Source organism: Drosophila novamexicana, unplaced genomic scaffold, assembly GCF_003285875.2.
Source record: "Drosophila novamexicana strain 15010-1031.04,08,12 unplaced genomic scaffold, DnovRS2.1 tig00000008-arrow-pilon, whole genome shotgun sequence".
Taxonomy (NCBI): domain Eukaryota; kingdom Metazoa; phylum Arthropoda; class Insecta; order Diptera; family Drosophilidae; genus Drosophila; species Drosophila novamexicana.
Genome location: NW_020824765.1, coordinates 1,841,966 through 1,854,431, shown reverse-complemented (window position 1 = coordinate 1,854,431; position 12,466 = coordinate 1,841,966). Strand labels below are relative to the sequence as shown.

Genomic DNA, 12,466 nt, shown 5'->3' with positions numbered 1-12,466 from the left:
TCAAAATTTTGTTTTTAAGAACATGGCATTTCTACCATGCTCCTCATCAACAGTTCTATAGGAAGAATTGGTAGACATAAGAGGTATTTGAATGGAAAATTTTCCTGTTATTTTGACTACAACATATATAACTCTTTCTTGTTTACTTAGCATGTAATATAAAAAATATTTAAATGATTAACTATTATTCTTTAGTTATGAACTTCAAAAACAGAAAAGCCTTTCCTTCATTACACAATTGGAGAGAAAAAGGAAACTTTAACGCTCTGTTCCACAATGCCTTTTATCTAGCTGTATACACAATCGTTTGCCACTACTGTAGCCAAGCCCAGGCCCCACAGATGTTTTTGCGCATTTCTATTTGGGGGGTTTTCTTTGTTGTCTACTTGTTGTTGTTGTCATTTCGAGGGTTATGCTTGGGGTTGTTGTTGCCAATGTGCTTTTCATGGCGAAATTACAAAATCGATAAGAACAGCGAAAACAATGGGCGCCTGCCGGGGAGAACTTGGGATTGGGGGGGAATGCAGATGATGATAATAGGTTATTTAAAATGAGAAACTTACCCGTTATTACACACACGCACACACAGAGCCACACACGGCACGCAGACGGACGCCGCCTGTGGGGGGGTGGGGGGAGAAGCGTTTGGCGCTGAGCTTAGAACTTTTTACTCCAATTGTAGGAACCGTTGTAGAAAAATAAAATCAATATAATTATTTTGGTGTGCATATTGGGAACAGTCATGGCACAAGGTATCCTTTATAAGGCACAGTTGCACTAGTCTATCGATATTAATACTATTATACTATTATGTTATGAAATATGTATTCCCTTAGTTTTTGTGCCTTTTGCGTTTGTGTGGCATTTAAAAAGTTACGAAATCTTTGCAACACTCGGAAACAAGCTACACTGAAGGTAAAACGAGTGCGTAGTTTGAATCGTTCGCGTCTTTGACTGTAATTGTTTTGATCCTGCGTCTTATACAGGCACTCAAAGTTTATTTTTTTAAAGAAATTATTTATTTATCCTGTCTGTGAGACACGCTCTTGGTGCCCAACTGCTGTGTTTGATGTGGAAAATTCGACTGTCTGAAACAGGCAGCCGCAGCAACTGAGTCACCAACCGAGTCTCTAACAGTTCCAGGCCACTTCCAGTGCCTTTCCAGTGGACTCTGAATTGGCTTTGCGCTTGCAGCAATGCAGTGCCCAATGTTTGCGTCACCAACACAAGGCTCCACATGCGTGACACACACTCATTGCCAAATTGCATTTACGAATTGCTCATCAATCAATATACATATATAGAACTGACTGACAGACGGACGGACAGACTGATTGATGCTCGACGCGCAGCCCGAACCGCAAAAGCGGAGTAGAATTTTATGTGAAGTCGAAATTGTGCACAGTTGCAGGAAAACAGTTGCGTGATCCTTTTTAGCTTAACCATCGATCGAGCTCTATACAACACTGGAAAAAATATCGATAGACTTTCGATTAACATAGTTTAAACGGTTATAACCGTTGGCGGGATATCAAATCAGTTTTCAGTTAAAAACCATGTTAGTTTTCCCACGGGTGGATAGTGGGTGGCAAAGGGATATCTAAAGTTGGTTCAGGGTCGTGTAATATTTATTTATTATATTTATAGTATTTAATACATTACAACTAAAATAAAGTTTACTTCTTTAAAATATCTTGGAAATTTAAATCAATCATTTAACATCTAAAACCGTACAGCGATCCCGTAAGCATCCTTTCAACTGAGTTTATAGTAGGAGACACCTTTGGACATGTGACTCAACAATATGTTGTGCTTTTGAAAACAATGTCAAAGCTGATACACAACATAGTGGGAATTATACTAATGGTAATTGTGGTAATCCTGGCTCACCCACTGCCCTGCCGGGCAAATAGTGCTCACTACTATGGCAAATCCCATGGGCCTCGTCGCTATGAGTACGCCAAGAAACATCACGCTCTCCTAAGAACGCAGCCAAACGCTTCGCCTGTGCACGATATGGAAGCCAATGATCCCACCGAGCTCTTTGAGAAGCTGGACAAATTTGATTTCAAGGCGAATGGTAGAAATGATGCTGCAAGGCGATTGCAGTACGCCAAACAGAAAGAGAGACTTGTCCATTGGCTGAACCAGAACAACGGCAGCAGGCGGGAGCAGAAGGAGGAGCTGCTTTTGGCTGCGAATCGGGAAAATGCCCGTCAGTTGGAGCAGCAACAGCGCCGCATTGAACGCATTCAGAATGAGGCCGCGGATCGGGAGTTCGAGCGCATGATGAAGATGAAGTTTCACCAGGATAGCACGGAGCAAGCTTTGCCGGTGCATCAGCCTCTCAAAGGTGCTGCCAAGAAAGACGGGACCAAAAAGAGCGTGCCCTCCAAGTTTCTTATGTTGTGCAAGAAGCCGAAGCCGAAAAGCAAATGCAAAAAGCCAATGCTTACGACCACCACGGAGCGGCCCTCTACAGAATTGAGCATACCGTGTAGGCCGACTTGCCCTGCCTCAACTATTAAGAATACGGGTCAGGGTAAAGGTCACCAGAAACCGCAGGTCAAGAGTGCAGAGGCCGATCGTCTACTGCAAATCACAAAGAGCATGAAAATACGTGCGCTTCTTATCCTCAAGTATCTCAATCTCTTGGAAAAGAAGATACTCGACAGACGCAATCCCGCCGGGAATAAGGCACAGCCAACAACAACCGCCAGGCCCACGACTGAGAGTACGACGGAGACGACGCCACCGGCTACGACGGAGAGCACAGCAAGCCCAACAATGGTGCAAACGGAGCCGACGCCGCCGCCAGTCAAGTCTGACCATGGACCAATGGGTGCAGGAAAGAAGCAGGAGCGACTTGATAGGCCCACAGCCATGCCAACAACCCAGTCGCCTTTCAAACATAGTTCCGGCTTCTACTTTGGGTTCCGACCGCCTGGAGAGGAGAACACAAAGGCAAATATTGCGGCAGCGTTGAGAGAAGAGCGCAAGCTGGAACAAAAGGTGCGCGAGGAGCATCAAATGCAGCGCGAAAATATGCGATCGGAAGGCCAAGAGCTCGTACGGCATAGGTCACAAGATAAACGGAAGCGAGCGCGTTACGAGGCAGCTCCACCGGCAGCAGCACGACTGGAACTCATTCTAACCACACCCTCATCCATGCCAATGTGTTATCACCGCTGCGATGCAAATGGAGTCCAGAAGACTCACCTACCAAAACAGCCAGCAGCTGCCATAAAGAGCTCCGCCGATAAGTTTAATCTGGGTAGCAGCCGAAATGAGATGTTGCTTCGTAATAGCTTGGCGCGCCTCCCAATAATAAATTGGAAAAAGGCGGATAGAAACAAGAGAATGAAGAGCAAGCATATGTTAGCCAGCCCAAGACATCAGACTGTCTTGAAAAACTGCCTAAAGCCTCAAATTCAGCGGCATCAGAGATATTATAACCGTCCTAGACATCGAAAGGCTTTTAATAGTCGCAATCTTGCATTAAGCTGATGTATTTTATAATTAATATATTTTCTTATACAAATTGACAAATTCAATTTAAATTTAAATAAGCGTTGCATCTATCGATTATTCTTACATCCTAAAGGGTCACCCTAAATGGTATCGCATAGCAATTCGATGTTTCAGACACAAAAGTGCGATACTTTTGGTCGCATCGATAATTAAGGCTGTCATTCCTATTAGGAACTTTGAAATGCTGCGAAAATCTGAATCTAATTTCCTATTTGAATTTTATTCAAATATTATTATATTCAATATACGCTTATGAATAAGAATTCAATGAACTAAGATTTTTAAATATTCACTCACGAGGAACGATTCGCTGTAACATCGATTGTAACTGAAACTCTATCGATACTATCGATAAGCACGGTTCTCTGACAGCTACAGATTGTACCGCACGCTTTTAAAGACAATTTTATTTTAGTCCAGGTGATTCGTGTTCATGCATATTCGTAAGAAATATTGTGCAAGTTTCGTTTTATGCAAAAAGTGCATACTATCAAAAAGATTTAAATTGCACAGTTCAATACTATAATTAATATTTAAGAAAGTTGGTAAGTGTCTGAAATTATAGTTTTGTATGTTTATACATGTGGACAGAAAATTATGTGCCAATAACAGCAATATGTGTTAGAAAATACGATGGCGGGCAAATAAGCGAAGTTGAAACATAATATGTTTACGCTTGCATACATATGCATGCACACATATTGACACACAGTCAAATAAACAAAGCTCGAGTTAGTGCTCCTTATGGTTCTCCAATTTCAGAAATTGACAGGCATAAATTGTGTGAAAGGCTTTTCGAAAGAATCAAACCACGGCCGACAAAATAAAATATCTTGTTGATATTTTTGTTATTTCAAGTGAAAGACATGATAAACAATAGAAATGAAAAACTAGCATGACACTTGCAAGCTAAATTAATTAACCAAGATTGAAGCAAAACATTCTCCATTTCCAATCGCCTACTTCGGATAGGTAAAAATGATCTCGCTTTGCGCCCTCGCGTCGCGTTGTTTTGTTTTTGCTTTGCTTTTGATTTTCTTTTTGGCGCTCGCTCTCAACTGTTGCCTCCGTTATCTGCGCCGCGTTCATTGTGCCCAAATTCTTAATTGCGAATTTTAACGCTTTGCTCGCATAGTTGTTGTGGGTGGGGTTGGCATTTCACAGTGCTTTATCGTATTTGATCGCCTGATTGGCATGTACGTGTGTATGTGTGTGTGTGTGTTAGTGCTTGTATTGACGGTATTTTTGCATTACTCTCTTTGCAGTCGCAATGTCTTTGGAGCAAGACGAAGAGAAGATACTGAAGGATGTCACCATTGTGGTGCGCTCGTTAATAACTTCACTCAAGCCGCCGGTCAGCTTGCGTACCATTGAGCGCGACTACATGAAAGAAGAACATGCGCCTATACCTTTTCGCAGCCTAGGCTATCGCAGTACCCTGGAATTATTGGAGGACACGAATGCATTCAGTTTTCAGAAAATCGGAGACGAAGTGAGTGACTTAGCTGTCGACCTCCCCCACAACGGGCGCAACACTTGCATTCTTGTGCTCATTCACTCGCTCTCGCGCGCTCTCCCTCTCTGAAATTAACAGCTTTTGGGTGCCTCGGTTGAGCTTTCGGCAGCGCCTGCCCGCAATAGCGCTCACTTTGGTCTCAGTAAGTTTCGTGGCGTCAACGCGAGCGGTGCTGTCTGCGAGCTTGTGTGCTGTCTCTGTGTGTGTGTGTTGTGTGCTGTACGGGGCCTGGCTTGCCACAAAGAGGCAACGTGTCAACGTAGCGTCGCTCATTCAAAGTGTAAACAATGTTACTTGTTTATTATTTCGGTCTTTCTATAAGCTTTTGTGTGTGCTGCTGTGCTGAATAAGCGCTTTTTATAAATGCAGCACACACAAAAAATAGCCGCAACGATACATACTTTATGTGCAAAGCAAAAAAAAAATGACAGCCAATTTAAACTTTTTGGCTGTCCGTCTTCTGCTCTCTTTCTCTCGCACTCGCCCCGTTTGTATATGTGTGTGTGTGTGTGTGTTTCGCTTTGGTGAAAGTAATCAAAAATGTTGTTGCTGTTGTAGGAAGCGGAAAGGCGCGTCACATTGCACTTTAATTTTTCATTCTACAGCTGTTGTTGTTGTTGCTCGCACTTGTTATAGTTTATTTTGAAATGCAGGCATTTATGCATTTGTTTAAATGTCAAATGTACATTGTGGTTGTTGTTGCTGCTGCGCTTATCAGAATGCCGCCTTCGTCTCTGCTCCAGTTCGCATTCTTCTTCTTCTTCCGCGCAGCTCTCCCACGCCCAGCTGGCCTGATTTGCACTCAAGCGACGGCTGCCCAGTGGGTGGGCGGGGCGTCCGTCCGTGCATGAAAAAATCCAATGCATGGGCAAATCAATAACGCATCTCACATACTAGATTCAGTTGCAAGAAATATCTAAAATTTATAGCTGAAAACAAATGAAATAAATACTATTCGGCAGCAAGCTCCTCCTTTGTAAATATTAAAACATTATTGTAATAATGCCAGCTTTCGAGCACTCATAATTGCATCTATTTCCATTTATGTTAGGCAGTATGAAAATAATGCGAATCGAGTGACTAATTGTTTATTTAACGCCAGCTTTCACTGCCGATCGTAAGTTATTTCACGTTAAACCATGGCATTTGTATGTGCCTTATCACGTCCAGAGCTACTCTTGGCAATATATTTTCCAGGCAACACAGTGAAAACAATGTGAATCACTTTAAAGTGGGAGTGGAATCTAAAGTGCGAGAGCATTGCGGCCTCAACTTGTGCTAATTAAAGAAATGAAATTGTATTAACATTAAAGTCGAACTTAAGTAACGCCTTGTTTATTCTTACAGATCTTTGTCAGCGCCAAGCCTAACCCCAAGTCAGCGCACATTGCTTCTATGGTGCGCTGCCAAAAGTCAAGCAAGACCAAGTCGAATAACACACGACCGCCAGCAGGAACATTGCGTGTAACCATACAAACAGCACCAAATCACGGCAGAACTGTTGCAAGCAACTGCTACTACAACGCCAATACCTCGCAGCTGCAACAGAAGCAAAGGTTGCAGCAACTAACTCAACAACAGGCTCAACAGCAAAGGGCTCAGTTTCAGGCCCAGCAACAGGCTCAGCAGCAAAGAGCTCAACAACAGGCTCAACAGCAGGCACAGCAAAGAGCTCAGTTCCAGGCTCAACAACAGGCCCAACAGCAGGCTCAACAGCAGGCTCATCAGCAGGCTCATCAGCAGGCTCAGCAGAGGGCCCAGCAACGAGCTCAGCAACAGGCTCAGAAGGCACAGCAACAGACGCAGCAAGAGGAACTGCTGCGCCTTCGCGCGGAGCTTGGGCAGGAGCTAGAACGTTTGCGTCTGCAACAGGACGAGCAGCTAAGCCACGAGCGTGAAATACAGCGTCGCCAGGCGGAGTTGCGGGAGGAGCAACGGCAGCAGAAAGTGCTGCTACAGGAGCAGCAGGAGAAAATCGAGAAACAGATCAAACAGCTGCAGGAGCAGCACGAACGCGGGCTTCAGGCACAGGCGCTTACTATTGAAAAACTGCAAGAGGATCGCCTGGAGCTGCAGCGTCAGTTGAAGACGCAGGAGCTACAACATCGACAGCAGCGCGAACAGGAAGCTGCTGCAGCGTTAGCCAAGCAAGTGCAACAAAAACGCCAACAAGACGAAGCAACAACGATTGCGCGGGAAAAACTCGCTGAACTGCACAAAGAACAAGAAAAAGAAGAAGCACTCAAGTCAAGTCACAGCTCAACGCCGCCAAGATCTCCACCGTCAAGCTCTGCAATCTCGCGAAAGATTCGCCCGCTTCGTAGCGCCCTGCCAGCACCAAACTCTACTCTGCCAGCTGATATGAATGGTAACGCAACTGGAACTGGTGGCAATGCCGGGCCAGCCGCCCGCAAGCCGCACTTGCGTCCCATTTTGGGCAATAGTGCGTCTCAGCGACCGGCTGCAGTGAGACAACCGGCAGCAGAGACAACGCCAGCTGGCGCTCTAAACAAACGGCCGCCGCTGGCACGCGCACAGTATCCGGGATCTCGTTGCACTGGCACCGGACTCTCTGTCAACTATAGACTGAAACAGCAGCAGACGGCAGCAGCAGCTGCTGCTGCAGCAGGAGCAGCGTCTCCAACCGCCGGACAGCTGATAACTCCCCCCGACTCGCCAGAGAATGCAGCCAGCAACAAGACCCCAGCCGCCCCATCTACAGGTCATCATCAGGCGGATTTCAATGTGCAGCAGCCTCAGCTGCCGGTGAGTGACTCATGAAATCGACCTAATCCAACTCCGACAACTGTTTGTTTACCGTCGTCTTTCATCCAATACAGATTCAGCCCGTGCGCCTGGATGTAAACTTTAAATTCGATCCGGCCTACGATGCGATCTCTTCGCTGAAACAATATTGTGTCGCACTGGGCTATGCGCCGCCAGAGTACGAGTTCTATAATGCAAACAAGACGAACAGGCTCCACTGCAAGGTGCGCATTGGCGAGAGCATCTACACCAGCTACCCTGAGGAGCATTTCGATGAGGGGGCGGCCAGGCAGCGCGCCTCTGAGGTAGCCATTGAACGTCTGCAGGTGCTGGAATCGCGCAAGCAGTTGTCAATTCTAAGCGATAACGAATTTCTTGAGGGCCTCTACCAGGAGCTGATCAAGCATCCGCACGGTATTGTTAGCCACAAGCTGCCCGAGTGGTACGAGGCGTCGGTGAAGCGGCAGGTGCCCAATAACTGGTGGACCCTGATCAACGTTTCGCCCAAAATGCGCATCGAGAGCAGCGTCAATACGCACATTGTGTTTGCCAACACAGCCGCAGGCAGTCCGATCCTGCAGCCGAACGTGGGCCCAACAGGGATGCCGGAGCTGCAGCTGCCCTGGACGGATGGCCAGCAGGACTGGAGCATGTACATCACACACTGCGACAACACCACCCACGTGTGGGCGCGCCTGATCGAGCAGAGCGCACAGTTCGAGAAGCTCACCGAGCAGCTGAACGCGCACATGTCCCGCCTGCAGAACCGCCAGCCAGTGCAGCAGCAGCCCTTTGAGCACCAAATCTATGCAGTGGAGGTCAGCGAGAATTGGAATCGTGTGCGTGTCATGTCGCTAGATGCGGAGCAGCGTCAGTGCAGCTGTCATTTTGTGGACTTTGGCGACGAGGTGGTCTTCAAATATGATGCACTATACGTGTGTCCCTCACAATTCCTGACGCTGCCCGCTCAAGCCGTGTGCCTCAGCATGTATGCACTCGACAAGTTCGAGGAGCATCCGCATGCGTTGCCTGTGCTGGCCAAGGAGCTGGCCGGGCACAGCGTTGTGACCCGCATCATCACCAGCGAGGCGCAGTTTCATCAATCGGGTGGACTTGCTCAGGGCGTGCTCGTGCCGCAGGAAGTGTCGACTGAGGAGAATGGCTATGCCCAAGCGGGCACGCGACGCGCGTGCATCGTTGGCACCTTCTATGACACCTCCACGGCCGAGGATATACACCTCAACGATTTGGTGGCCAATCAGATAATACGCAACACGCCCGCACCGATGCTGAAGCTTGACCAGAAACCCAACCAAGTGCTCGTCTCGCACGTGAACGATGTGGGCGATCTGATGGTGCAGCTGCCCAACGAAGATCTCAAATTTGTACAGCGCAGCATTGCCAAGATTATGAGCGACAGCAGCGAACAGCATCGCGTACGCTTTTCGGATCTGCTGCACGACCAGCTCGTCTGCGTATGCGACGAGCCCACAGACGGGGCCAAGCAATGGTATCGTGGCATGCTCACTGCCAAGCCCAAGAGTCCCGAGGAGGAGGTCTTCGATGTGTATTACGTGGACGACGGCAGATTGCGCAAGACGCACATCTCAAATATCTATCGTCTCGAGGCAAACAATCTGGCGCTGGCCTCCTATCCGGCTCAAGCGCTGCGGGTGCGCCTGCACGATGTGCCGCCCATTGATAACCAGATGGTGGGACTGCTCCGCAGACTGCTGTCGCCCCAAACGCCAGTTTTGGTAAGTGAAGAAACCTACTTGACTTGTTAATATCAAATTATAACTCTCTGGTTCATCGGCAGCTGAAGGTAATGGAGGGCGCCAATGATAAGCTGCCCATGGTCACCATTCACGCGCGCGGCACGGACAGCTTGTATGTGTGCTTGAACAGTGCGATTCGCGTCGAGCATGAGGTGCAGAGGTAAGTTGAGAACTGTTCGCTTCACTCATACAAATCAATCATACGACACGACACCTGCACACACTCGCACACACACACAAACACGCACAAAATGTACAAACTGTTGCTGTTTTGCTCTTCTGTGGTTTAATGATAGTTTCTAATTAGTGCTTTCAATAAACTGGACCTGACATGAAACTATCGCTACAAAATTATCTCAGCATTAACGACTCCTTCAACTCACAGCATCCCGTAAGCTAACCTTCGTTCGATCGCTCACCAAGTGCTTAGTTCTAAGAATCATTATCCATCATTTGTACATAGTTATATAAACAAAAAAAGGGAGACAGAAATACATGCATTGGATATGTGTATTAACAATTGTATTGCCAAAAGTCAAAATTGAGTTTTTCATATGATACTATGTGTGTTACCTCATTAAATCCATTCCTACACCAACCCACTCCCACCTTCCACTTCCAACTACTATTCCCTTTGCTACCCTGCCCATGTCTATAGCACGACGCGGCCGGAACCGTTCGATGACGGCGGCTTGCACTTTAGTCCAAGCGGTCAGCTGATTCGCCGCAGCAGCTTCAGCTCCACGGTGTCCAGCCAGAGCAGCTGCAGCGATCAGCCGACAGCAGTTGGCATCACCTCGCCTCCAAGCACGCCCGTCAAGGCGAAGGTCGCTCTTCTGCCCATGCTCAAGGAATACGAGGCCATACCAGCTCTAGGCGCCTATTTTGAGGTGCGTGTAGCGCTCTCTGTGAATCCTGGTCGTTTTGCGGTAAGTGAAGAGTCCTAATGCTCTCCCGTCCATAGCTAATCACTTCCGACTTCCAACACAGGTGCAACCGTACAAGTGCTACAATCAGCTGCAGCGTATGATGAAGGAGCTGCAGACCCATTGCAAAAGCCCCTCAGCTCAGAGTGTGGAACTGGCGCAGCTGACCATTGGTCAGGCCTATGCCGCGGCAGACGGCGATGGCGTCTATCATCGGTGAGGCTGCTCGAGGATTACTGGCCATAGCAAGAATACAGTTTTTCCTCTTATCTTATACTCTTCGCAGCGTAAATATTCGCAATATTTTCGATGAAATGATACACGTGCGCTATGTGGACGCAGGCGACGATGGCGTTGTGCGCTGCAATCAACTGTTGCAGCTAACGCCCGAGTTCCGCGAGCTGCCCATGATGGCTCTGCCGGCACAGCTTCATGGTGCGTAACACAAACATAATATTTTGAATACAAACTCTAATTAACAATTTGTTCAGGTATTCAATTGGAGGGCATCGACTGGACACAGGAGAATTGTGTGCGGTTCCGAAAGCTGACGTTGGGCCAGAAATTCATTGGGATTGTGAGGCGCGTTGACAAGCTAAAAGATAATCGACGCGCGCTCAGCCTAGAGCTGATTGATACCTCAACACCGCAGGATATTAAAGTGCACGAGACTCTAATAAGCGAGAAACATGCGCTAGCTGCTCCATAACCCCATAACCTAAACGATCTTCCTTGATGGAAGTAGTGAATTTACGACTCATTTGTTTTGTTTACGTTTATTTGTTTAAATTATGTGGCCGACAGTTATTACAAACATATACACATATTTATGAGCCGACATTCCGCGTCTAACCTAAGATATACATCTATATATATTACCATGTTTTACTCTGTTGTATTCAAGCAAAGCGCAACAATAAATTATGATTTTTGCTACCGAGAGAACGGATGCACTTGGTTCGCCGACTTGATGTTGGTCTTCACCGCCGACGGAGCCTTGCCCAGCTGCTGTTGCACATTGCCCGGACTCATGGATGGCCCGCCCATGGGCGGCGTGGGACCGCGAATCGATGGAGGCACCATCATGCCAGGTCCCGGTCCTGGTCCGTAGTTCGCTTTGTATTGCAGACCTTTGCCCATGCCAACTGTCGCCACCAGCAGCTGTGTGTCCGCCATGCTGCTTGTCTGTTGTATGCCTGTACGTGAGCTGGACTCGATCTCCCACTCTTCGCGCGCTTTGCTCACCATGTCCAATACGTGAGACACGACCTTATTGTACTGTGTAACCTGCTTCATGGCCGCGTCGTTGGTTAGGTTTGCCGCCTTCTGTTCGTTCTGCTGCATCTTCTGCTCTGTAATGGGATCGGGTCGTGTGCGCAGATAGTCGGGCACTATGTCATGCGAAAAGACCGGCACACGACCTTCCGTGATGTTGACCAGCGTTTCGTCGCGATCCATGGAAACGAGCAGCGGCAGCACGGTGCGATTTCGTAACGGTGGACACTGCTCCTTGGCCAAGATCTTAGTCAGACCCGTTAGATGGCTTGAAATGATGGCAAAGTTATCCAGGAACGTTGGCCAATTGATGTCCATGTACTCCATTTCCAGTTTCTGTATCATAGAGAGTACCGCCAACTTCAGATCGGTAAGACGCTGCACGACCGCATCTAGCGTCATTTCAAAATGTTTTTCTTCGCGCTGCATGTTTTGTTTGTGGCAATATTATCAAATAAAGTTTATGCTTTCGGCCAACAGCAAATATTTCCGAGGCGTTTCACAGCTGTCGTGTGGCTTACCGATAGTATATCGATTAGTCAGTATTTAAATACTGACTTACGATATTTGCAATTGTTAGCGATACTACTGATATCGATGACACTCAGCTATCGTTTCGTGCCAAATTTGTAAACATATCAGTCACATCAGCAGAAATTGAGATTCTTATTGCG

The 12,466-nt window shown here is 47.3% G+C and overlaps 3 protein-coding genes across 5 annotated transcripts; 2 read left to right on the top strand and 1 right to left on the bottom strand.

Annotated features, from left to right (window-relative positions):
* The first annotated feature begins 1,826 nt into the window (after window positions 1-1,826).
* LOC115762681 lies at window positions 1,827-3,507 on the top strand. The gene has a single exon (XM_030704999.1). It carries the CDS (start codon window positions 1,864-1,866, stop codon window positions 3,505-3,507), a length of 1,644 nt encoding a protein of 547 aa, XP_030560859.1. The 5' UTR covers window positions 1,827-1,863.
* A 490-nt stretch (window positions 3,508-3,997) lies between these two features.
* LOC115771985 lies at window positions 3,998-11,457 on the top strand. 3 transcript variants are annotated; one of them, XM_030717908.1, is made up of 9 exons: window positions 4,003-4,076; window positions 4,797-5,023; window positions 6,395-7,813; window positions 7,888-9,570; window positions 9,633-9,751; window positions 10,250-10,520; window positions 10,582-10,733; window positions 10,804-10,952; window positions 11,009-11,457. In XM_030717908.1, exons 2-9 carry the CDS (start codon window positions 4,802-4,804, stop codon window positions 11,224-11,226), a joined length of 4,233 nt encoding a protein of 1,410 aa, XP_030573768.1. In that variant the 5' UTR covers window positions 4,003-4,076; window positions 4,797-4,801; the 3' UTR covers window positions 11,227-11,457. The 3 variants fall into 3 exon arrangements, with proteins under 3 accessions (XP_030573785.1, XP_030573768.1, XP_030573776.1); XM_030717916.1 differs by lacking the exons at window positions 4,003-4,076; window positions 4,797-5,023 and adding an exon at window positions 5,214-5,327; XM_030717925.1 differs by lacking the exons at window positions 10,250-10,520; window positions 10,582-10,733; window positions 10,804-10,952; window positions 11,009-11,457 and adding an exon at window positions 9,899-10,243 and having other exon boundaries at window positions 3,998-4,076.
* LOC115772051 (mediator of RNA polymerase II transcription subunit 8) lies at window positions 11,434-12,315 on the bottom strand. Its single transcript, XM_030717996.1, has one exon. It carries the CDS (start codon window positions 12,219-12,221, stop codon window positions 11,451-11,453), a length of 771 nt encoding a protein of 256 aa, XP_030573856.1. The 5' UTR covers window positions 12,222-12,315; the 3' UTR covers window positions 11,434-11,450.
* Between the last annotated feature and the right edge of the window lie 151 nt (window positions 12,316-12,466).